General features: G+C 37.6%; 2 protein-coding genes across 14 annotated transcripts in view; one reads left to right on the top strand and one right to left on the bottom strand.

Moving 5' to 3' along the window:
• Nucleotides 1-8183: 8183 nt before the first annotated feature.
• On the top strand, nt 8184-11807 carry LOC117995467 (tubulin polymerization-promoting protein homolog). The gene is made up of 2 exons (XM_034983478.2): nt 8184-8368; nt 11606-11807. The coding sequence occupies exons 1-2, from the start codon at nt 8184-8186 to the stop codon at nt 11793-11795; spliced, it is 375 nt and encodes a 124-aa protein (XP_034839369.1). The 3' UTR covers nt 11796-11807.
• A 5422-nt stretch (nt 11808-17229) lies between these two features.
• The window catches only part of trol (terribly reduced optic lobes), a 215248-nt gene continuing 208328 nt past the window's right edge, over nt 17230-24149 (bottom strand). For 12 of the 13 annotated variants that reach the window (XM_069508851.1, XM_069508854.1, XM_069508860.1 and 9 more), the window contains 7 exons: nt 23889-24141; nt 23159-23353; nt 22500-22594; nt 21915-22032; nt 21461-21602; nt 19972-20027; nt 17230-18528 (listed from right to left, as the gene is read on the bottom strand). In XM_069508851.1, the coding sequence (XP_069364952.1) occupies nt 20009-20027; nt 21461-21602; nt 21915-22032; nt 22500-22594; nt 23159-23353; nt 23889-24141 (822 nt within the window). In that variant the 3' untranslated portion in view covers nt 17230-18528; nt 19972-20008. The remainder of the gene's footprint in view (nt 18529-19971; nt 20028-21460; nt 21603-21914; nt 22033-22499; nt 22595-23158; nt 23354-23888; nt 24142-24149) is intronic. The other variant, XM_069508852.1, reaches the window with a different exon arrangement.

Genomic DNA, 24149 nt, shown 5'->3' with positions numbered 1-24149 from the left:
AAGGAGGAAGCCATAAAAGCGGTGCAGGAGGTGGACTACGTGCACCAACAAGCCAGCTTCATTCTGCGAGATTGGAGCTCCAATGAACAAGGTATATTAAATAGCTTTCCGGTTGAGTTGCGATCGCGAGCGCATACTCAACTAATGATAGGAAAAGAAAGCGAGGAGCGAACGTTAGGGCTTGTCTGGGATGCCCAGCAGGATGAACTGGGTTTTAACACAAGGATGCCAAGAGTGCCGAAGGAGGTTAAGGAAACAGTAAGAGCTCCTTCGAAACGGGAAACGCTAAGCGCGGTCATGTCAATCTACGACCCGCTCGGGTTCTTGAGTCCGTATACTATAGTAGCAAAGATTATGCTACAGTCACTCTGGCGTCTGGACATCGGATGGGACGAGCCTATCCCAAAGGAACAAGCAGGTGAGTTCGTCACATGGATGCAAGGTCTACACAACATTGAACAGCTGCGGTTGCCACGATGCTACGATAAGCACAAGGAGGGCCAGAAGCGACATCTTCACATATTCTGCGATGCCAGCGAGCTGGCATATGCAGCCGTGGCATATTGGCAGATAGAAGGACCAGAGGACGCCGTGATCGTACGGCTGGCATCGGCAAAAGCCAAGGTAGCACCACTAAGAGGTATGAGTATTCCCCGGATGGAATTACAAGCAGCTGTTATCGGTGCACGACTTGCAGAGGCAGTGAAAAGTGGACATCGCTGGGAGGCAGCCAGTACCACATTCTGGTCGGATTCCAGAACAGTCCTCATATGGGTGAGAACCAATGCTAAACGTTATACACCATTTGTAGCACATCGGCTAGGAGAGATAGCCGAACTGACTAAACCAGAACAATGGCGTTGGGTGCCAACGAAAAGCAACCCAGCGGACGACGCGACGCGTTCAGAGTACGCAGCGGGGCCCAGGTCGGAGTGGCTGGAGGGACCGCAGTTTCTACAGCAGCCATCATCCGAGTGGCCGAAAGAACCAACCCCTGAGCGGGGGGAGCCCGAGGAGGAAGTCCTCGTGTATCATGTAAGCCAGTCAAGACCGCTACATTGGGACGCTATGCCGGATATTAACCGGATTAGCAAATGGAACGTGCTGATAGGAGCTACGGCACGAGTAATCTACATTGCAGCAAAATGGAGAAAGATGAGCAAACAACTAGAGGTACGTGATCTTCAAATGGCGGAAAAGCTATGGCTGGAAAGAGCCCAAGTGGACAGCTTCGCCTCTGAGATACAGCTGCTGAAACAGGGGGAGAAGATACCCCGTTCCAGCCGCCTATATAAACTGGACCCAGAGTATGGGTCAGATCGACTGCTAAGGTTGCGCGGGCGGATTAACGCCGCACCGGTAACACAAGATCAAAAGCAGCCGATCATTTTAGACGGACGGCATCAGCTCACACGAATGCTGATCCAAAAGGAACACGAGGCTGCAGGCCACGCAGGCAATGAAAGAGTCGTGAACGATCTAAGGCAACGTTATTGGATCTTACAGCTACGACCTTCCGTACGAGCAGTCGCCCACAGTTGTCAACGATGCAGAGTAAGAAAAGCCGCACCTCAAGTACCAACGTTTGGTGACCTGCCAGCAGCAAGATTGGCGCCGTTTAGCCGACCATTTCAGAACGTAGGGGTAGACTACTTCGGGCCAATGAGCATCACGATCGGCAGGCGCCACGAAAAAAGGTGGTACGCTCTTTTCACATGTCTAACAACTCGAGCAGTACATCTGGAGTTGGTGTACAGCCTGTCCACGGATTCTGCAATCCAGGCCCTACGCCGCATGGGAGGGAGGCGAGGTTGGCCTTCCATTATATTTTCAGATAACGCGACGAACTTTAAAGGGGCTGACGTCGAGTTGAGAGCCGCTGTCGAGGAGTGGGCAGAGCCACTCAGGGAGTTCTGCCTAGGTAAGATGATATCATGGAAATTTATAACACCAGGTACCCCAAACCAAGGAGGAGCATGGGAGAGACTGGTGCGCTCGGTGAAAACAGCCCTAAGTGCCACCTTGAACGAGAAGTCTCCAAAGGAGGAGACACTGCAGACTCTGCTGGTGGAAGCCGAGTATTCAGTGAATGCTCGTCCCCTAACACATGTGTCGGTAAGTCATAAAGACCCAGAGGCATTGACTCCGAACCATTTCCTCATTGGATCGTCATCAGGGTTACCCGTAGTGGGCCCATGTCAGCAAGCAGACAAGAGGACTTGGCGAGCAGCTCAGGCGCTAGCAGACGAGTTCTGGAGGCGTTGGATACGTGAGTATTTACCAACGTTAGTCTCGCGCGGCAGTGCCGCTCAAAGCTTACGACAACTCCAGCAAGGAGACCTCGTCGTCGTTGTAGACGACAAGTTGCCGCGCAACGTGTGGCCTAGAGGGATAATAGAGCAGGTGTACCCCGGGCCCGACGGCGAAGTCCGATGTGCAGACATAAGAACATCAGGAGGTGTGTTTCGTAGGCCAACACGTAAGTTAGCTGTCCTCCCAATTATAGAAGGGGCTGCGGCTCCCACGTAGGGAGGGAGCCTGCGCCGGGGGGAGGATGTTACGGACAAGCTAAACTGCGCGGGAGACGCTCGGTAACCATAGCAACGGACCGACACGAGATCAGCCGAATCTGAGACAGTATCTCGGTAGAGAGAGAAAGTAAGTAATTGTCAGAAAGAGAAGGCATGCCTCGTGTCGGAAAATGCATGGAATGTGCCAAGGGCGAGTCGAAATAAAGCGGCAACGTCGCATAATCTATGCATAATTGGTTAGTACAATTTATTGGCTCATTAGAGGAGGTACTTACTAAGGCAAAATATGTAAATATTAAGGCGTGATTTTTACGCATTATTCGTTCTCAAGTTTTCGGTCTCAGTGTAATACAAGTGAAAGTGCTAGAATAGGGCAGTGATAGGGAAAGTACCTCTTCTAAATAGCTAAGTAGCTAGGTAAAGATCAGCTTAGGCTGGTCAGTGGCCTCTCTTCAAAACCGAGGCAAGTGACACCAGCTGCGGTCAGCTGGTAGCCCAGGTCATTGACCCTAAATGGTCAGCTGGTAGCCCAGGTCATTGACCTTACATGGTCAGCTGGTAGCCAGGTCATCAAACCCCAGCTGTGATCAGCTGAACTACTGCGAAGGGTGAGTGAACCGAGTCAGCCGGTACCTGTTCTTGTTGTAGCATAGCAAGCAACAGCTGACATCTACAGCATCTTTCCTCACCGTAATAGCCCTCCAATAGCAACCATCTCACAGCTGAGCCGTGATCCTTACCACCCACGGTCAGCTACAGTGCAGCAGCGTGCAGGTGCACGGCGCATGCCCATGCAACCACAAGCAGCCAACCAACCATCTGGCCTAAGGGTCATCGTGGAAGGTCCTCGGCCACAGCGGGCGGAACACGGTGGACAGCAGCAACGACGTCGAGAGTTGAACCTGCCACTTATCTTAAGGATAACAGTGGTGAGGGGTTCGCAACAGCGACGGGTGGAGTGCTTCAGGTATCCGCTACGACCAAAAGGTTTTTAAAAACCATATAGCCCCCCAAGTGTTAATAAGTTCAGTGTCTCTTAGTGAGTTACAAGTAAATTTTTCCGACGGCCATTTAAATGAACTTTTCCGGCGGCCATTTTGAATTGAACTTTTCCGTCGGCCATTTTGAAGTCATGTAGTGAGAAGTACTACATATCTATATAACTTTAATGTGATGGCTTATGTATTAACCATTATGTATTAACCATTATGTGTTAACCTTTATGTACTAACCTTTATTTGCATTTGTTCTAGCTAATGTTTAGTATTGTGTAACTAATGCTTACGTACTAATCTTTATGTGCTAACCCTTATGTACTAACCATTATGTGTATTGGTTTTTAGTTGATAAACTAATCATACTTTATTCCACAGGCAGTGTGTTTATAAAAGTGTAGCGACAGTCGAGTTAATTAAATTAAAAGTGAAACGTTGTAAAGAAGGCTGCGGCACAGGCCTTGTGTTAGCAGTATAGGCTCTAAGATTCCGTATTCAGACCGGCTGATGCGGTGGAACAGTGTTCTATGTTTTTTTTATGTATCGACTGTCGGTCAACATTTATATCAAGCCTGTTACCATTTCGAGTGAATAATAAGCGTCGGTTCCCAACCTTTTTCGTTCAGTCGTCGTTTAAACTGAGTGTTAACATTCGAGTGAACGATAATCGTGTCGTACATAACCGATGTTTACTATTTAGTCTTTGTTAAACCAGGTAGGTTTTTTATATGACTTAATAACTTACAACTATTAGGTCTAAAGTTTAATTGTACGATCGTGTCCTATGAGATCCAACTACTTTAGGTTGTATTAATGTCCGTATTCATAATCTGAAAGCTTACAACTATTCAGTTATGAAAATTATACGAACTTGCGTATATGAGAACTTAATAGTAAGTGATCATTTCTAACGTATGTGTGTTGTATATAATTATTAAGATAACTCGTGTACCTATACTTTGTTTATAATTTTAAAACTGTATTACCCTGCCATTATTAATACTATTGTGTTTTTGTGTAATTTATTCATAATGTTGTCGTTTATAAATTGATATAATAAGTTGTGTCACTTATTTATATAATATAATTGTGTCTTATGTTCATTTGTCTAACGGACAGTGTTTTGTCAGTTGTCATACGTGTGACTGATTTTTATTTTTTCATAATAAATACGTATTGTGTTCTTAAGAATGATGTTTGATTCGAGATTAGTCTCGTGTGTAAACCCGTGAAAACTACTATCCTTTTAAAACCTTAAGTAGCGATTACTCCTGTAGTTCAGTCTGAACTGGCAGTGCGTAAAGCTCAAATTGAGTTGAGCACCTCTAGATTTTTTTACTAGTTCCTATCTAACCATACGGAACAGTAGCTTTATTGCTACTACCATCTAGCCTATGGGCTACTAAGTAATATTATTCTAGCTTAAAAATATATATATATAATATATTCTAGCTTAAACTCACTTATGATTAATTTTTAAATCTAATTTACAGTCCAATAACTGTCCTTAGTTTATTCTAACACGTACTTACAGTTCACTATGTTCTTGTGACCTAGAAAAATAAAGTAGCACAAGCACTATTACACAAACGCTGCACTTATGTACTTTTTCACCATTTTTTCACACTAATTCGAACGGCTTGGTTCTTTTGAGCCTCCCTTTGATGTCCATGTTATCTAGAAGCTTCAAAGCCTCCAAATTAACATGATGGCGAAGTCGATGTTGGTGAGCTTCTGCGGACTTTTGGATGATTTTGTTTACGAACTCTATCTTAAGGTCCCTGTGGAGATCGTGATTTCTTACATACCAGGGTGCATTAATTTATATATATTTATTCAAAATGACTTTTTTCTGCTTTTTAACTTTTTATTTATTCATTTCTTTCTTCGACCTATGTTTAAAGTTTCACGTATCTAGCTCAAAGAAAAATTCGTTTGAAATCAACTGTAAAATTTGCACAGAAGAGACAAACGAACAAGAAAGCGACTTAATAAAAACACGGTAAAAAAGGCTAAGTTTTTGTAGGTACTTACAAAGTAACTATAAGTTTGATTGGTTGACTCCATCTTCTTTCAAATTGGAACTGCTCTGGTAAATCACTAAAACTGTAACTTGTAAATCACTAAAATATGTCCCGTAGCTTAAGGCTTAAGTGGACGCGACTGTTCCTGCAGGATGCAGCTTAATGAGTGTAGCAAGTGTAGTGGGATGTGCCTTAGAACTCGCACAGGCGCGTAGTATATAACTATTATTATATTATTGTATAGCCACCCACATAAATATGTATTGATTGTAAATACGTGGATAGTACGTAAAAGATTGTATTATACGTGGTAGCTTTGGATATATATTTCCCTTATATAACTAAGAAAGCTTTAAAAATATTAGTATGTATGTACCCTGTAGGAAAAAAGCTTCCGAATCACTTTCAGTTACCGCGACAACGACTCGAACTGTCTACGTAGGTGAGCGTAGAGTTTCTTCAGCGCTACGCGGCTACGAGCGCTACAACTATCGTATATAATAAAATACCATTCTTTTTAAATTACTAGCTGATGCCCGTATCTTCGTCCACGTAGCTTTAGGTTTTTAAAAATTGTGTGGGAACTCTTTGATTTTCCGGGATAAAAAGTAGCCTATGTCACTATCCAGGTCTTTAACTATATCCATGCAAAAATCACGTCGATTTGCTTGTGACTGAAGGACAAACCAACACACTTTCGCATTTATGATTCGGGTAATATTAAGATTTTTAACTATTAGAATCTACCTATTTAATAAACATTCATTGTGAAATACAGTAGGTATTGAATTGCACTGAGAAATTTAGGCTTGAATTAATTTTTTTTACCGGAATCAAACCTGTGGCTAATAGGGAAGAAACGAAAATGTATTCTATGCTATATACTATGTATTATACAGCTATTATACTGATTGCGATCGATTAGCTGTTACCCGTTGAAGATCTCCACCCTCTATTTCCGAAACTCTTCATCAAATCTTCACGAAACTTACATGGTACCAATCCGTCAGTACAGCCTTTGTAAGCCAGATTTCACGAAGTTAAGGAGTAAAATCAATAAAAAGTTAGATACCGTATCCCAAAAACTCCTAATATTATCGGGACAAAAACTTTATGAAAATTTATGAGTTCCCACGGGATTTTCAAGAAACCTAAATCCACATGACACGGACGAAGTCGTGGGCATCATCTAGTTGATAATAATGTTTCCTCCGATTAAAATTTAATGTATGGAAATCGTCTAGTTACAGTTTTATTATAAGTATAGATAGAATAGAAAATCTATAATATTTACATCGATGATAATATTCCATAATATTCACATAAAAATTTGTATGTAGTACCTACTAACAATTAAAAAATTACACTGTTTTTACCATCGATATAAATAAAAAGATATGCCCAAGCGAACAAAATTTTTCACGGTTTAGGAACCAAATAAATCAGCGCCACCTCTTAGATACTAATGAATGACGCGTTTGAAATCCAGACGTCACTGAGGTTGCATTGGTGCTAAATAAACGTTTTAGGACCAATGCATGAGTCGGTGCCATTTTGCTTGTTCAATGGCCCTGTCCTTACGAAGTAATGGAAATCAATGGTTTTTACATAATTTATATGAAATGGCAATTGCAAAGGCAAAAGTATCTGCCATGATGCTGCCATGTCATGTGGCTAGCAAAGTTTTAGATTATTACCTCCTATGTCGATAGTGGCTAGCTGTTTTTTGGTGGTTGTGACAGGGTAACACTGTCGTATCTATAGCAACCATAAGTTTTATCGATACCATAGATCATTGTTATATTGTAGTTATAAATAAGATACTGCTAGTTTATTAAATAATCTTGAGTTTATTTTATTGGTTCTTAATTTTTATAAGTTGTTTCACAGTTAATAAAACTGTATTTTTAACTTTAAAATATTATCAAATACATTGCCATTGTTGGACTACCGGAAACTTGAAACTTGTACATCTGTGTGTGATCTCTGCAAAAATTGGGCACGTTGGTGCATTGTTAGTAAACTCATCATAATTTAGAGCCTCAATAGCTCAACCGGTAAAGGAGTGGACTGAAAACCGAAAGGTCGACGGTTCAAACCCCGCCCGTTGCACTACTGTCGTACCTACTCCTAGCACAAGCCTGGCGCTTAGTTGGAGAGGAAAGGGGAATATAAGTCATTTAACGTGGCTAATAAAAAAGAAATTGTAATGTTTCTTTCAATCATTAATACTTATTTTAATTTTTTTAATTGTTGAACTAGACATTTAAAAGGATAAACTGACTGCAAGAATGTCAAGGATTTTAGGTTTTCCTTATAATGTAGACCCCACTAAGAAATGATTATTATTAGAAACACTCTGGCGTAGGTAGGCCAGCTATTACCTATTGGATAAATATCTCTAGGTAGGTACCAGTGTTGGCATTTGTTTAATCAATTAATTTTTTAATCAACTAGCTAATTTGATTAATTTTAATCAGATTAAAGTCAATCGCTATTAGTATAGATAATAACAAGTAGAAATTCACGTAATTAGAAGTTTACTCAAGTGAGAATAATACTTGCATCAATTATTATTATTCTCTTTTAAAGAGATCTGAATCTCTAATCTAAATCCGATCTAAAATCCTAATATGGGAGAGGAAGAGCCAGCGACACTTGATGGGCAGTTTTATGAGTTTGCCAAGATGATGGACAAGAAGAGAGATGGCAAAACTATCACACTATATTTCTCAGACTTCTGGTTCAGGCAGGCTAAGCTGTTGGACGATAGAAAATTAACAATGACCGATACCGGAATTGCGTTTAATAAATTTAGGTGAGTTAAAGTCTTGGACACGGGCACGCACCTCTAGCTTTTTAGTGCTATGTGCGTTTCAAGCAATTAAGTATCACGCCATCAAATATAACGATGAAGGAAAACATCGTGAGGAAACCGGCATGCCTGAAAGTTCTCCATAATGTTCTCAAGTCAAGTTATGAAGTCTGCCGATTCACACTTGGCCCGCGTGGTGGACTTTGGCCAAACTCTTCTCATTTTGAGAGGAGATCTGTGCTCATTAGTGAACTGGTAATGGGTTGGTGATCATGATGACGATTATGATGTCCAGGGAAAAAGAAATTACTTAGGATCACTTCGTTGTCTGTCAAGATCCGTCGAGGGAATCAAACCATGCAAGTTCCCTCACGATGTTTTCGTTCACAGGTAAAGTGAAAATTAATTGCTTAAAACGCACATAACTCCGAAAAGTTAGAAGTTCGTGCCCGGGATCGAACCCCCAGTCTCCGGAATAGAAGGCAGACGGCTGGACCACAAGGCTATCACCACTTATATATCTTTGGAGATATATAAGTGGTGATAGCCTAAGAACACTACACTACACTTCTCGGCAGGAAAGGCATTCCGAACCAGTGGTAGATGCATCCGACTATTCGTAAGCACTTGTAAAAGTTTATACGAATAAAAAAGATTTTCATTTCATTTCACTAAAAATAGCAACGAGTGCAAAAACATCCTCGTTTGTGAAGGTGGCGGGGGATGAAAATCCCTTATTGTCATGTAACCTTTAAAGCATTCGACTAATTTAAATAATATGCTGATGTTTCCTATAAATACCAAAAAATTTCCTATTACGTGTATAGGAAATTTTTTGATATTGCTTATTACCCTGTATATTAACCACCATAACATTAGGCGGAGGTGTAATTTTACAAATACACGTAAATAAGACGTAGAGTCAGGCTTAGTAATGTGGTATTAGGTAGAATGCAAATATGTATTAATTTTATTTTTGTACTAGCTTTTACCCACGGCTTTGCCCGCTTAAATTTCAGTGATTGCTTATTATTATACGTAGTGTATAAACTGTTTTAATAAAAAAAAAAATATTTTATGGAATATTAGTAGGTATGAATGCAGCTAAGTAACGCATAACTTATTAACTTTTCCGCTTTTTTGTAGGAATGTGTTATTTTTTCAGGATAAAAAATAGGCTGTGTGTTTCCCTGGGATGTAGGCTAACTCTGTACCGAATTTCATCAAAATCGGTTAAACTGTTGAGCCGTGAAAAGATAGCAGACAGGCAGACAGAAACACTTTCGCATTTATAATATTAGTAATAAGTACTTAGTATGGATTGTTTTACTGGTAGGTACTTTGTTGGGCATTAGGACATTTCTAGTAAAGGACTTTGAGAAATAAACATTCTGAGAAATTTGCTACAAGAAAGGAAATTTTGTGAAAAGGCCATTCTGCGCATCATCATCATCATGATCAATCCATTGCTGGACCACTAATGGGTCCAAGTCCCACCAAGGGTCTCCTTTCAGAATGAGAAGGGTTAAGTCATAGTCTGCCACGCTGCCAAAGTGCATTTCGGCAGACTTCACACACCTTTGAGAACATTATGGAAACTCTCGGTGAAGCAGGTTTCCTCACGATGTTTTCCTTCACTTTTAAGGCAAGTGATAATAAATTGCTTACAACGCGCATAACCAATAGGAGGCGGACGTCTTCACTAGCCTACCATCACAAACCATAATATTATCACTACCCATAATATTATAAATGCGAAAGTGTGTTTGTTTGCTGGTTTGTTTATTGGTTTGTTGGTTTGTCCTTCAATCTCGTCGCAAGGGAGCAACGGATCGACGTAATTTTTGCATGGGTATAGTTTAGGACTTGGAAAGTGACATAGGCTACTTTATCTCGGAAAATCAACAATTTTTCACAGGATTTTGAAAAACCTAAATCTATGCGTACGAAGTCGCGGGCATCAGCTAGTATATTATTATGTGAAGGCGTAATTTTGCAAATACAACGTGAGTGAAATCTCAATTAATTAGAACAAGGGCTCTCCACGATGATTTTACTCAGTCTTAAGGTTGAAATGCCGAGTAATAGCTAGTAAATATTTTGTACGGACTATACCTTTTAAGTATGTTCAAATAGGTCCTTTTATATAATGCGTAAATTTTTAAAAAGGACTCGCCATTTTTTTTTATGTGCCACTACACAATATATGCACGGTCATTATCTCGGAGAACACTTCCACGTCTTTTTTGCCAACAGGCAATCCGAGACACGGGACATAATTTAAAAAAAAAAAAAAAAAAAACTTTAAACAATATAAACTCATAGTAGGTAAATATTAGAAATGTAATAACTTATATCAAATATGTAAATAGGTGTAACTAATATATAATAATCTAATTCAATGAAATATTATACTGTAAAGGACACAACTTAATGTTATCTAATATGAATATTGATGCATGTTTTGGAAATAAAGGCTATTTTTATTTATTACACAATATATATATTGACAACCTCCCTGGCGCAGTGGTGAGCGCTGTGGTCTTAATAGTGGGAGGTCCCGGGTTCGATTCCTGGCAGGGGTTTGGAATTTTATAATTTCTAAATTTCTGGTCTGGTCTGGCTTCGGCCGTGGCTAGTTACCACCCTACCAGCAAAGCCGTGCCGCCAAGCGATTTAGCGTTCCGGTACGATGCCGTGTAGAAACCAAAGGGGTATGGGTTTAATAAAAACTGCTATACCCCTTCCAGGTTAGCCCGCTATCATCTTAGACTGCATCATCACTTACCACCAGGTGAGATTGCAGTCAAGGGCTAACTTGTATATAAATAAATAAAAAAAATGTGTTTACATAGTTCACCACGCTGGCTAAGTCTAGATTGGCAAACGTCACACATCTATGGGAACATAATAGGAAAACTTCTGGCATACAGGTTTTCTCACGATATTTTCCTTTACCGTCATCGAAGCGAGTAATATAATACCGCTACTAACCCTATTATAAATATAGTCCGTACAATGAGAACTCACTCACCATTTTAGCACTATGCGTCAACTGTAATGTCAAAAGCACGATTTATCTTTATGATAAGGACTAAAATCGTACTTTTGACATGACAGTTGACACATATAGTTAAAATGGTGGGTGATAATTTAAAATGTATGCAGTATACTGTGGTGTTGACACTACGACGCAAACCTAACTAAGGTTTACGCTTTAATTGTTTGGAATTGTTTTAGTAAAACAGAACTAAATTGGGACGAATGGAACGAATTTCTCACAGACGTATGTGAAACCAAAGAACTGGATGAGGAGAAAGTCCGCGAGACTCTAACCAACTGTGGATTACCAGGCCAATCGCCCGTACAAGTGCCACAGTACAGAGATTTCTTTCTAACTTACAAACCAAAAGAGAAGATGCTGTTTTAAATTATATTAATTAAGAAGAACAAAACTCTTTTGATTCACTTCAGAACTTATTTTTAAGCAAATTGGTCTAAAACTGAGTCCAAGGTTATAATTTTGAACACTGAATACAAACTTTAAAACTCTTTCCAGTAAGACTCTAAAAAAAGGTCTGAAACTGTGCCATAGTTAGGTCTAAAGTTGAAATTCTGCAGAATCAGACCTCATAAATAATAATTTGTCGTACTTTAGAGGAAACGCACCGTCGTCGTCCGTCCATAAATAACAATAATAATTTAGGTGTAATCTGCCAGCAATATCAAGAATTTAACAAAAACGCCAAAAAGGCCTTTTTGAAGTTTTCGTTAAAATATCTTCTTCTTCTCTATATTATATAAAAATGAATCGCAGAATGTGTTGCTGATCGCAAATCTCGAGAACAGCTGAACCGATTTCGCTAATTATTTTTTCATAATATTCCTTAAAGTACGAGGATGGTACTTACGGAGAGAAAAAAATCCTGAAAAAGTCTAAAACAACACTTTTCTAAATTCCCGTACAAAAGATTTGTAATAATACTTAAAAGTCAATTTGGACTTTAATACCATACAATAAAGGATGACCTGGTGTCCCGAATACCAGAATTAATATTAAAAAACATAAAAAATTTAAGAATTGACTGTTAGGCAGTACGAAGTTCGCCGGGTCAGCTAGTTCTAGATAAATATGAATCAAAGTTACATTTTAATTACGGTTAAACTTTGACCGCCAATTAAAAACAAAATGAGTTGCACAAATCATCATTCATGTACAACAATATTGGTTTTTGACGGTAAAAGTAACCGTAGTTAACCGTAACCGTGACTTAACTTTAACCACCTGTTATGCAACTGGATCTAAGTAAGAATAATCTATTGAACCTGAATAGAGGTAATCAGCCGACACTTAATACGCACGGACGGTTTTTAGTAAGTGTAACCGTGGATACCGGTTTATTTGTATCCCCCAATATTAGACACTTGTCCGACCGCCAATGAATAGAGAGAAACGAGTTTAGTTATAACTAGCTTGTGCTCGTGACTTCGTCCGTGTGGACTATACAAATTTCAACCCCCTATTTCACCCCCTTAGGGGTTGAATTTTCAAAAGTCCTTTCTTAGCGGATGCCTACGTCATAATAACACGTCGTCAAATTAACAACGTCATGCAAAGAATCACGTCAAACCGTTGCACCATTGCGATGTGATTGAAGGACAAATCAACAAACCAATAAATCAACAAACAATCACACTTTCGCATTTATGATAAGGGTACTGATATGATAAGTGTACTGATTTTTGACCCCTAAGAGAGCATCAGTCAACTATCAACTATCAATCCACGCCGGCGCTGGGACAAGCGCCTTATACGATAAATCATTTTATACCATATTTGAAGTATATTGTGTTGGACTAAGAGCCAGCGCGTGCTAGACCTTTGTTATTTTATATAACTGAAAGTTTCTCCGTGTATTGTCCGCAACACAGGGAAGAACTATCAGCGACTACGAAGTTTGGATCATGGTGGCTTTGGGAGATAACAGGTAAGGTGTAAAAAATCCTTCATCAAGTATAAAGTCTAATTTTTTTATAATTTCTTCAGAATAGTAAAAGATATCACGTCATACATTGCCAGATACTTAGTATCTTGGCAACCCCCTGCCTGACACCCGTAAACTTTTAGTTTGCGGGTTGGGGAACGCAGAGTAACTTTCAGCTTTTATACAATAACGGAGGCCTCGCACGCTCTGGCTCTCTCTCTGTATGGGCACGACACAATTGAATCTCTGTGTCGAGAAATTTTTATCCACGTACTTATTTTGAAATTCGGGAATCCAACCGAAATGGATAACGCATTCAATGGGTTACCTCTAAATCCCATTTTTAAAAGCTTTTATTAGTTTGATTTTTCGCATATTGTCGTTCCATCGAAGTTGGGTAACTGATTTTTTGGCTTGATGTTGGTGACTTATGGCAGTAAAGTTGAATTTAAACTCATTTGTTTTTGTTTTCATAACTACCTACTTATCTACAGCGGCGGATTAACGTACGTGTGAAAGGGTTGAACCTCCGACTCTAAACGTTGAGCTATTGAGTCTCTTTTTGTTTTTCATTCGTTCGATTTTTTGCAAGAAATCTCAATTATATTCCCAAGTATGCTTAGTCTCAATTAGATTCTTAAGTAGGATCTTACACTGTGCCTTTTAGTAAGGATTATTTCTCACGAAAATAACAATTATTTAGTACGAATTTCGCCGAAAAAGATTATAATAACAAGGCATTTTATTTTAATACTGCAAAATAAAAGCTCATTTTTTTTTTGTTTGTTACTTCGACACGGAGGAAAATTTTAGATATTAAAAAAATATAATTTACCTGTGTTTTTATTGTTGTACGTCATAAAGCCATCGGGTATAAGTTATTTTTTGTTAATAAACAAAAAAATACGTACCTACCTATTATAAGAGTATAATCTAAGAATGAGTTTATTTAGAAGATTTATTTATTATAAGTAGTATAGATCACAAAAGTAAGTTGAATAATAATTTATTATGTTCGAAAAATTTGTGAAACCTTGCATAAATAAGTATATTTTGTCCTAGGAGTAAACAAAAGTTATTTGTGTTAAAGGAGGCCAAAATGATAATTTGTTACCTCCAAGGGCGTTATTTTGAATTCAGAGCGTAGCGAGGAGTTCAATATACCTACGCTCCTCAAGAACAAAATATTTTGGCCCCAAGTGACATACTATTTTTCATCACTATATACCTAGGAGAAGAAAATAAAACACATAATTATTATTATTATTTATTTTTAATAAATAATAACACCCATACTAATATTATAAATAATATAAATATAGTCTGTTTGTCTGTCTGTCTGACTGTCTGTCTGCTAGCCTTTCACGGCCCATCCGTTCAACCGATTTGGACGAAATTTGGTACATATATAGCTTGCGTCCCGGGGAAGGACAGAGGCTACTTTTTATCCCGGAAAATCAAAGAGTTCCCACGGGATTTTTAAAAAACTAAATCCACGCGGACGAAGTCGTGCGGGTATCAGCTAGTTATATATACTTTCTTGTCGGCATCGACACAACATCGGTTTCAGACAAATGCCAATTGAAATCCAAGTCCGACAGCCGACAAGTGGGAATGGGCTGTTATGAAAATTACCTAAAAAGGGTGGTAAAGAAAAATACCTAGGCGCACCACGGTAAATTTCCGTACATTTTTTTCCGCAAAATCTGTGAACTATAGAACAATATGGAATCGCTGCGGAATTAATTCTGCACCGGATTTTGATACATTTGAGTTCTGCGAATTATGAACGTACCGCAACTCAATGCACTGGTAGTGCGTGCCAGCTCTTATATTATGAATATTGGAGAAACTGAAACAGTCGTGGCATAGTCAGCAACAAAGCTATTTTTGCACCTGCCAGTACAAGCGACTATGGACGGATGCAAACGTAGCTTTGTTGCTGACCCTACTACTATATGCAAACAATTTCAGCCTTGTTTCGTGGTTTTGTGACATACATATTACTTATAATGCAAATGATTAATAGCATCATGATCATCCTATCACCGGCTCAATACAGAGTTCGGGTCTCCTCCTCTCAGAGTGAGAAGGGTTTTGGCCATAGTCTACCACGCTGGCCATGTGCGGATTAGTAGATTTCACACACCTTTGAGAACATTATGGAGAACTCTCAGGCATGCAGGTTTCCTTACGATGTTTTCCTTCACCGTAAAAGCAAGTGATATTTAAATAAAACGCACATAGCTCCGAAAAGTTAGAAGTGCGTGCCCGGGATCGAGCCCCCGACCTCCGATTAGAAGGCGGATGTCCTAACCACTAGGCTATCACAGCTTATGTAAAATGATTAATATGATAGTTTTGAATTATCGATATTCCAACAGCTTGAACTTCATCTCTTGCAGCACTGCAGTGCCGTCGTGACCACGGCTTATAAAACTTGAGCACTTTTGAGCGTTTTCAAATTGCTCTTTCGAAATGAATTTAGATAGCCCTTCCACTAGAGTATGTGCGATGTAGCCAAGCGCAGAGTGCTGAGCAATGGTTTGACATACATCCGATGTTTAGTAACGTAGCACCTGCACATGTCTAGCGTAGGAAAGGCATCCATAGTTTATGTAAATACCTATCTCATTATGGACGAGCAATATAAAATACTTTTATTATATCCAACAAAATTAAATAAATGAATTAATATGACTGAAGTAATAAATAACTTTGTTAATTATATTTACTCGATTGAATTTCACGGCTGATTAATTTTTCGAATTAGAAATATTTGCCGCTTATATAATTTTACTTGCATAGAGCATTTTATTACGAGTATAGGTCGAGTACAGGCAATTCAACTACATATTCCATACATTTAATTAATTAACAAGACTAGGAACACATTTCTAAATATTTGAGATACCATGAGACGTTTCCAACTAATAGCAATATTGGTTGTTTCAGAATTAATTCTTTCTTTAGTACACTCTAAAAGGATTAATATACGTGATTCAGACGAAGAAGATTTTCAGCATGCGTACCTTTTAAAATTGTTTGGTGCCATTTCACGTGCTAAAGATAATATTATTAATCGTAGAAATGACGATAGTAATAGTGAACAAATGAGATATTTATACAAAACTTTGTCAAATGATAAAAATGTTGATCAATTCAAGGACTGGCTGCGGCAGGAAGTTACGTGGCAGGAACCAAAAACTCCTGTAGTGAATGTGAAAGATCACTTGTTAGCAGGAATAGTAGAAACCGAACTCTTAAACACTTTGGCTCAAAGGGCTAGACTACAAAAGCCGTACGTACAGAAAACAGGCAGAAATGACTTTTTAGTGATACGATCAGATCGTTCAGATCCATTTGTAACTGTTGTGCCTAACGATATTTATTACAGTGCTGAAAAGAAATGTATAAATTGGTTGGAAGATTGCAACCTAAAGGGCTTACGGGAAAGGTTACTGCAAAAAGTCCAGGGACCCTACAAATAGACTTGGAAAACTATCATTTAATCATCATCAACCGACAGACGTCCACTGCTTCACATAGGTCTCTTGTAGGGACTTCCACACGCCACGGTCTTACGTTGCCTGAATCCAACGGCTCTCTGCGACTCGTCTGATGTCGTCTGTCCACCTAGTGTTCCAATGCTGCGTTTTCCGGTGCGAGCTCGCCATTTCAGCACCTTGAGACCCCAACGTCTATCGGTTTTACGAACTATGTGCCCTACCCATTGCCACTTCAGCTTCGCAACCCGTTGACCTATATGTCAGTTACTCTAGTTCTTCATTATTTAATAATGCGTAATAATTCAAGTAATTATTTATTAAATAGAAAGATGGTGAGTAGATATTTGAGGCAGGTATAATAAAACAAATATTTTATTGATAGTTCTCATTTTATTGTTATTTGTTCACTTAGCTTCAGTACACATGTAAACCTTAAATAATAACATGTAGGCTACTATGACAACTTTTAAATGAATTTAAATAATTATAACTATAATGCTTTTATAATTGAAAATTATATTTTTTTAGTTTTGATATATTTCTTTATTTCAGTATTATTAATTATCATAACGTTGTAAGTAAAATAATTTTATCAGTAGGTAGGTGATTTTATAATAACCACGTTTAAAAGTTGCATATAGTGCCTCAGTATTCCTCATAGCTAAGCTCAATACAACAAACATATTCCATGAACATCGATTTTAATAGTATATAAAATTTGTAGAAAGAGATAAACAAATCACTGGCGATATATTTAAGTTAAATGCGACCGCAGTTGATTTGGATAAAACAATGTACATTCTTGAAAAATATTACAAATAAAAATAATTGTATTGTATTATAATATCTAAGTTCTTAGAAGTAGAATATTCGTCGCCTTATAAAAGATGAGCGCTATCTACTTATCTTAAGAATAAGGATAAAAAAGCAAACAAAATGGCAGTGGCAGAAATTAAATTAAATCAAACCATTTTTGGCACATGGTATTAAAGAAGATTGCTAAACAGACGCTTTACAAGTGATTTATAATTGAAAAAAACTATTTGACATGATGATTAAGGAGTGCCTCAGGACCATCATCCAGTTGTGGAAGTCTATCGGTTGAAACGACGACGACCATTAAGTAAATTGAGATATAATAATCTGCAATCATTTGATAGTAAGAAAAGCTCAGTAAGCAAAAAAAACATGGTAAATAGATTCCTAACTACAACAATTACATTACATTCAAATTTTATGGCACCATAATATTATATTATAACGCTTCGAAGAGTAGGTCTTCATCTGGTATGCGAAATATTTAACTATTATTATCACAAACATTTAATGAAGTTTCTCGTCTTAATTATTCCAGTTATCTAATTACTCTTAGCTAGAAGTATTGTCCCGAATGGTGAAATTACCTTAATACTAATTACGATGGTACATCGTAATAAAATCTCTACCAATGTTATAACAAGTTTGAAATCGTATAATTTTCGTAGAACTAATAAAATCAACAAATGAGACGGAATATCAAACAAATGCAATAATTATTACTTTAAATTTATTTAATTTATCAATTGACATATTTTTTGCTTGGAACTTTTAACTAATGTAGAGAGATTACAGTATATTCCTTCACAGTAGGTAAGGACTTTGTAGTAGACTGGACAAAGCAGATTATTATCTGGAAAAAAAAATTATTAATAGTAAACAATAAAGATGTGCTTTATTGGTACTACATAATAACTAAAAAAACCGGCCGAGTGCGAGTCAGACTCGCGCACCGAGAGGGTTCCGTATTACAGTCGTATATTTTCAATATTTTGCACGATAAATCAAAAACTAGTAATGCATAAAATAAATAAAAATCTGTTTTAGAATGTACAAATAGAGTCCTTTCATAATATGATACCACACTGGTTATACATAGTTATCTAACTTTGAAAATTGAAAATACTAATATTTGTACATGAACACATTTTTTTTCTGTGATGGAACCACAAAATCATGGTTTTCGGATTTATTCCTTAACTTGTGCTATAAGACCTACTTACTTACCTACCAAATTTTATTATTCTAGGTCAACGGGAAGTACCCTATAGGTTTTTTTAACAGACACGCACAGCCGGACAGACTGACAGACAGAGACGACAAAGTAATCTTATAAGGGTTTCATCTTGAGGACATGCTGCATGGCTGCATCTGCATGGCTGAGGATTCGCTATAATATTCTCAAAAGTGTGCGACCTCTGCCAATTCACACCTGGCCAGCGTGGTAGACTATAGCCAAACCCAAACGGCCAACCCGCGGGGTGATAACGTAAAACATTGCAGTAGTGACAGCAACGTGACAGCAATAGCTATTGTGTGTACCGAAATCAAATACAACCTACGCCCAAAATTCCATAATTTTACGCCTGGCGCGAACCTATAATAAAATTTACTCAGACTTCGACCTTTTTCACCTGTCCAAAATGCAATTAAAAAAGGAAATAATTAAACTGCATCGGAAAAATAATAATATGTAACTGATAATAATTATACTAGTATCTATAATAGTACATAAATCCGCATAATATCATAACCCACAAGCACGCACTCACGCATACACTCTCTCCCACACACAAACACACACCCACACACACACAGCCATACATACACTCACACATACACACATACACATATGTTGTTAATCACCTACTAGGTATTTTTACTAGTTAATTGACTTTTATATTTTCATATTATTATATTATTGTAAAGCTTGTTTAAATTATCAAACGTACTGTTATAAATTTATATTTAATATCTATTTAAGTAATCTGTAAATTGTAATCCTATTTGGCCTTATTTTCAGTCTGTTATTATGTAAAATTATATTGTATATATCGCTGTTGATTGCAAAAAACAAATAAAATAAAATAAAATAAAATAGCAATGCGATAGTGCATTTGCTGTCTTTCTTCTTCTTCTTATTTTGCTTTGTGGCTATTGCTGTCTCTCTCTAGCCGGACACTTGACAGCAATGATCGCGAGATTTACGCCTTTCGCAAGCCTGTCGCGAGATACGCAATCATCCGAGCCGGTGATGTGTTGGTCGTGATAACTAATCTAAGATAAAAATACTAACCTTGAGTCATGTAGATGTCTCGTTTTACTTGGTTGACTTAGAACCCCCATAGTGACCTATGAAAATAGGTACAAACTAAATTACTTATTACTATAGACTCCATACTGTTTAAAATCTAAAGTTAAACAACAAAATATGTGTAAATTAAAACAAACATGTGTAAATTAAAATAAGTAAAAATATATAAGTATTTTGTCGTTGATAGGTACAAAATAATCAAAAGGTACAAATATAATAATAAAAGATAATAATAATTAAATAAATGAAATGAGACGAAATGAATTTCCATAGAATTCATGAAATTAGATCCGAATATACAGAGTAGGTATCTCTGAAACGAATTGTGGCCCTATGTCGTACACAATTTTATTTGGTGTGCCGATCGATAATCGGATTGCGCACTGAAAGCGTTTTGTTTTAGATCTAAAGTGAAGTCAGTTATCGAATATTATCGATGTCCGACAAAAATAAGTGGATATACTAAAATTACATTTATTTTGAAAGTTATAATATATAATATTATTCGTCCGTCAACAAATTGTATAAGAAAATGCAACATTGCAAAACTAATGTAGAGGCTTAGTTAACTTTAATAATAATGTTAAATATTTGTATTTTGTTTAAAAACATTGATTATTGTTGCAAAAATTAACGTAAAACCAAAAACTGATTTACGTGGTCAAAACATTAACGTATATTGTTCTTGAATATTTTCAGCCCATATATTATGTTGATTGAAACAGTATGCTCTAATATAAAATGTATAGCTCCCTTTAGTCTATGTCACGTCTGGATTGAATGTATTTGTCGAGAGAAATAAATATGCTTATGCAAATCCAATTACATGTTGAACTAAGAATGAAAACTAACCAGAACATAAATGATTAACCAAACGTGTTACATATAGGTACAGGGTGAGATTTTTGAAGTGGCCAGTATCAGAAATATCAGTAGCGTTAATTGTAGGGAAAAGGAAAAAAGCTTTGAAAGATTTCACCCTGCATAAATGAACTAAATAGAAAGTGACTGATTACGTACCGTAAATATATCGTAAAGCTTATAAAAGAATGCACTAGGGCAATTACTAAAGGACCAAGTGAAGGAGTAAGTCTATTGTTGCAATTAAAGTGATATTTAGGTGGAGGCGACTCAAAAACTTCAAACTCTTCAAAGAATGGATAAACGTCGGGAAACATGGAACTGTAGAATCCGAGCAGCGTGGAATAAATGGTTTTTTGTTAGTAACACGTAATATGGAAATGAATTTCAGTGTCCATCATGTGTTAGTAATATGGTGATAGTTGTTGTTAAAGAATGTGTAAAAGTGTTGCATAACGGTTCTCTACTGAAATTCACACTATGTACGTATGTGTTTTGTATTCTGCTTTTGAAAACTATATGTGCCTTATGTTCGTTCAAAATGATTTCCAAACTAGTATGATTGAAATGTAAATATAGGTGTGTAAAGAATGATTTTTAATGAACTTACTTTTTGCACCGCTCTGTGTTTATACCTCCCACAGCAGCATTTCCGAGATTGACGCTGCGACCACCGCTGAATTCAACTTGTTCTATACAACCTCTAAAACCTGGGTAGTTGTACTCAGTGTTCAGTTGGTCTGGGATACCACCTAAAAAAAGAATTAAATCATGTTTTAGAACTAAATTACACAAATGCTTTTATATTATGTTTCGTTAATTTCTCCAAGTGGTATTTCGGTATTTTAAAACTGAGTATTATGATTATAAACAAGATTAATAATTACTTTGTGGTGTATGACATCTTTCTAATACGGGGCCAGTACTTGAATAATCTTAAAACGATTAATGTTTTTGTGTGTATGTGTGTGTGTATATTGGCATGTATGTGTTTATTTTATGTTGACTTGCTTCAGATGTTTGATATCTAGTGAATTTGTGGAGTTGTCCTTATTCAAGCTTACCTAAATAGATTTTGGAGTCAGCGTTCATAACGTTGGAAATGCCGTTGCTAGCTGCCGCTCGAGTGTCTTTATCTACTGTCAACTCGACGAGGCCATTTTCATATAACTTAACAATTATCTGCAAAACAGAGACAGTATTATTAAATTGTACCCCTAAATAAATCAAAGGACTGTAATAAATTCTCCGAATCACCAAGTTAAGTCCAAATTCGGATATTGGGTCATCAGTCCAATTTTTGACTGGGCTCAAGCTAAAGAATCCAGCATAAGTACAGATACGGTCTACGTAGTGAAAATATAATTCCTTTTGTTCCCTATCCCGTGGGAATTTTTAAAAATCTGGCCTTATTATTTGTCTACATTATAAAGGGATTCTGTGTAAAGTTTCGGCTTTCTAGGTTCAGGGTTTTGGCGAAGGACACGACCGTTCTTCATAATGTTTTCAAAGGTGTGCGCAGTCTGCTAATCTGCATTTGGCCAGAGTGGTGGGCTATAATAAAACACTTCTCATTCTGAGAAAAGAAGAGAGTAGTGAGCCGGCGACGAGTTAAGATTATGATGATGATCATGAATTATTTTCCATACCTGGTGACGCTCTTCATCGGTAACGAGGACAGGTATTGTGAGGCTGTTCTTTCCACCACCCAAGTCCCAATCGACAACCACGACGCCATTGTTCACTGAAAATATATGCCCATATTTTAGTTCCGTTCTTTGAATATAACAAGCAGCAAAAATCGTGGAACTAATAACTAAACTAAACTAACTAACTAAACTAAGCTACTAAATAATCAATAGTAATCTATTTTACTAACTACAGTACGCTTAGTATAAGATTTAACGTCTCACCTAACGTTGCTAGAATTTGAGAGTCGAAACACAATACCGTCAAAATAAAATGAACCTAAAGGGCCTTGAATTAAAGTCAAAAATTCAATGCCACTGATTTTAATTTTGCAACGTCTTCGCTTAGAGCGCTGGCTGTAGACGTGTAGACAAACTTGAGCTTTAAAATATAGTTAAAGGCAATTAAGATCCAGTTTACTATAATGCGGAAGGTTTTCGATACTCAACTTTGCAAAAAAATACTATCAACGTTGGAGAGACATAAAATCTCGTACTAAGCGTAGGTACAGGTAAAAAAATATTTTTAAACCTAGTTTTAATTTGTACTGAAGCTAACAACCCGATAGGGGAAAAGACAGAAAAGCCATAAATTCAAGAGAAGAAGAATATCATTTTACCTCGCAACAAGATGTAGTCGCCGCCATACGTCAGTCTCTCCTCGTGCTGGTACAACAGTACACCATCGTCTTTGGTGTTGAACGCGAGTGCAATCAGTACTGGCTCTAAGCTTATCTGGTCGTATTGAAGGTAGTTGGGGGGCAGAGACAAGTATCCATTTCCGCTAAACGCAACACTCTGTAGTAGTTCCAATGCTGTAAGAAATGCGATCTCGTTTTATTATATTTTGCATTTTTTTAAATGTTTATTCAAAGCATTACAAAAATATAATCAGTCATTCATAGTGTGGGTCATAATATAGTCTTGTACAACAGTGCAACATAACAAATGGGAAGAACACTCAGAACGCAAACGCTTCTTCGAAATTAAGTAATATGCATAAAGATTATCGCCTTATTTAAGTAACAAAGGTGAAAGTTTGTATGTGTGTGTGTGTGTGTGTATGTTTGTTACTGCTTCACGCAAAAACTACTGGACGGATTTGGCTGAAATTTGTAATGAAGATAGACTATACCCTGGATTAACACATAGGCTACTTTTTATTCCGGAAAATCAAAGAGTTCCCGCGGGATTATTATAAACGTAAATCCACGCGGACGAAGTCGCGGGCATCAGCTAGTGATAGAATAAGTAGATTTTTATGTCAAACCAAGTGTAAAGTGTTGTTTTTCATTGACTTTATTTATACTCGTATGAGATTTATAGACTCAGAGTCTCAGCTCCACTTACGTTTCACACAGTTATTGCCACTGTATCCAAGCGGGCAGTCGCAACTGTATCTCAGGTTCGCAGACCGGTCAGGTTTGCATGTGCCCCCGTTTTGACAAGGCTGTGTCACGCATGGGTCATCCTGTAGGCGAGGGTTGGCGGGCGCTCGACTCTCACAGCGCGCTCCGCTGTAACCTGGCTGGCAAGTGCAAGACGGCGAGTCGGAACTCTGGCAGTACCCACCGTTACTGCAGTCTGAGCAAAAGCTTTCCTGCTGCATTG

Source organism: Maniola hyperantus, chromosome Z, assembly GCF_902806685.2.
Source record: "Maniola hyperantus chromosome Z, iAphHyp1.2, whole genome shotgun sequence".
NCBI lineage: Eukaryota > Metazoa > Arthropoda > Insecta > Lepidoptera > Nymphalidae > Maniola > Maniola hyperantus.
Note: the sequence above shows the minus strand (reverse complement) of the source record. Positions and strands in the feature narration are given on the sequence as shown.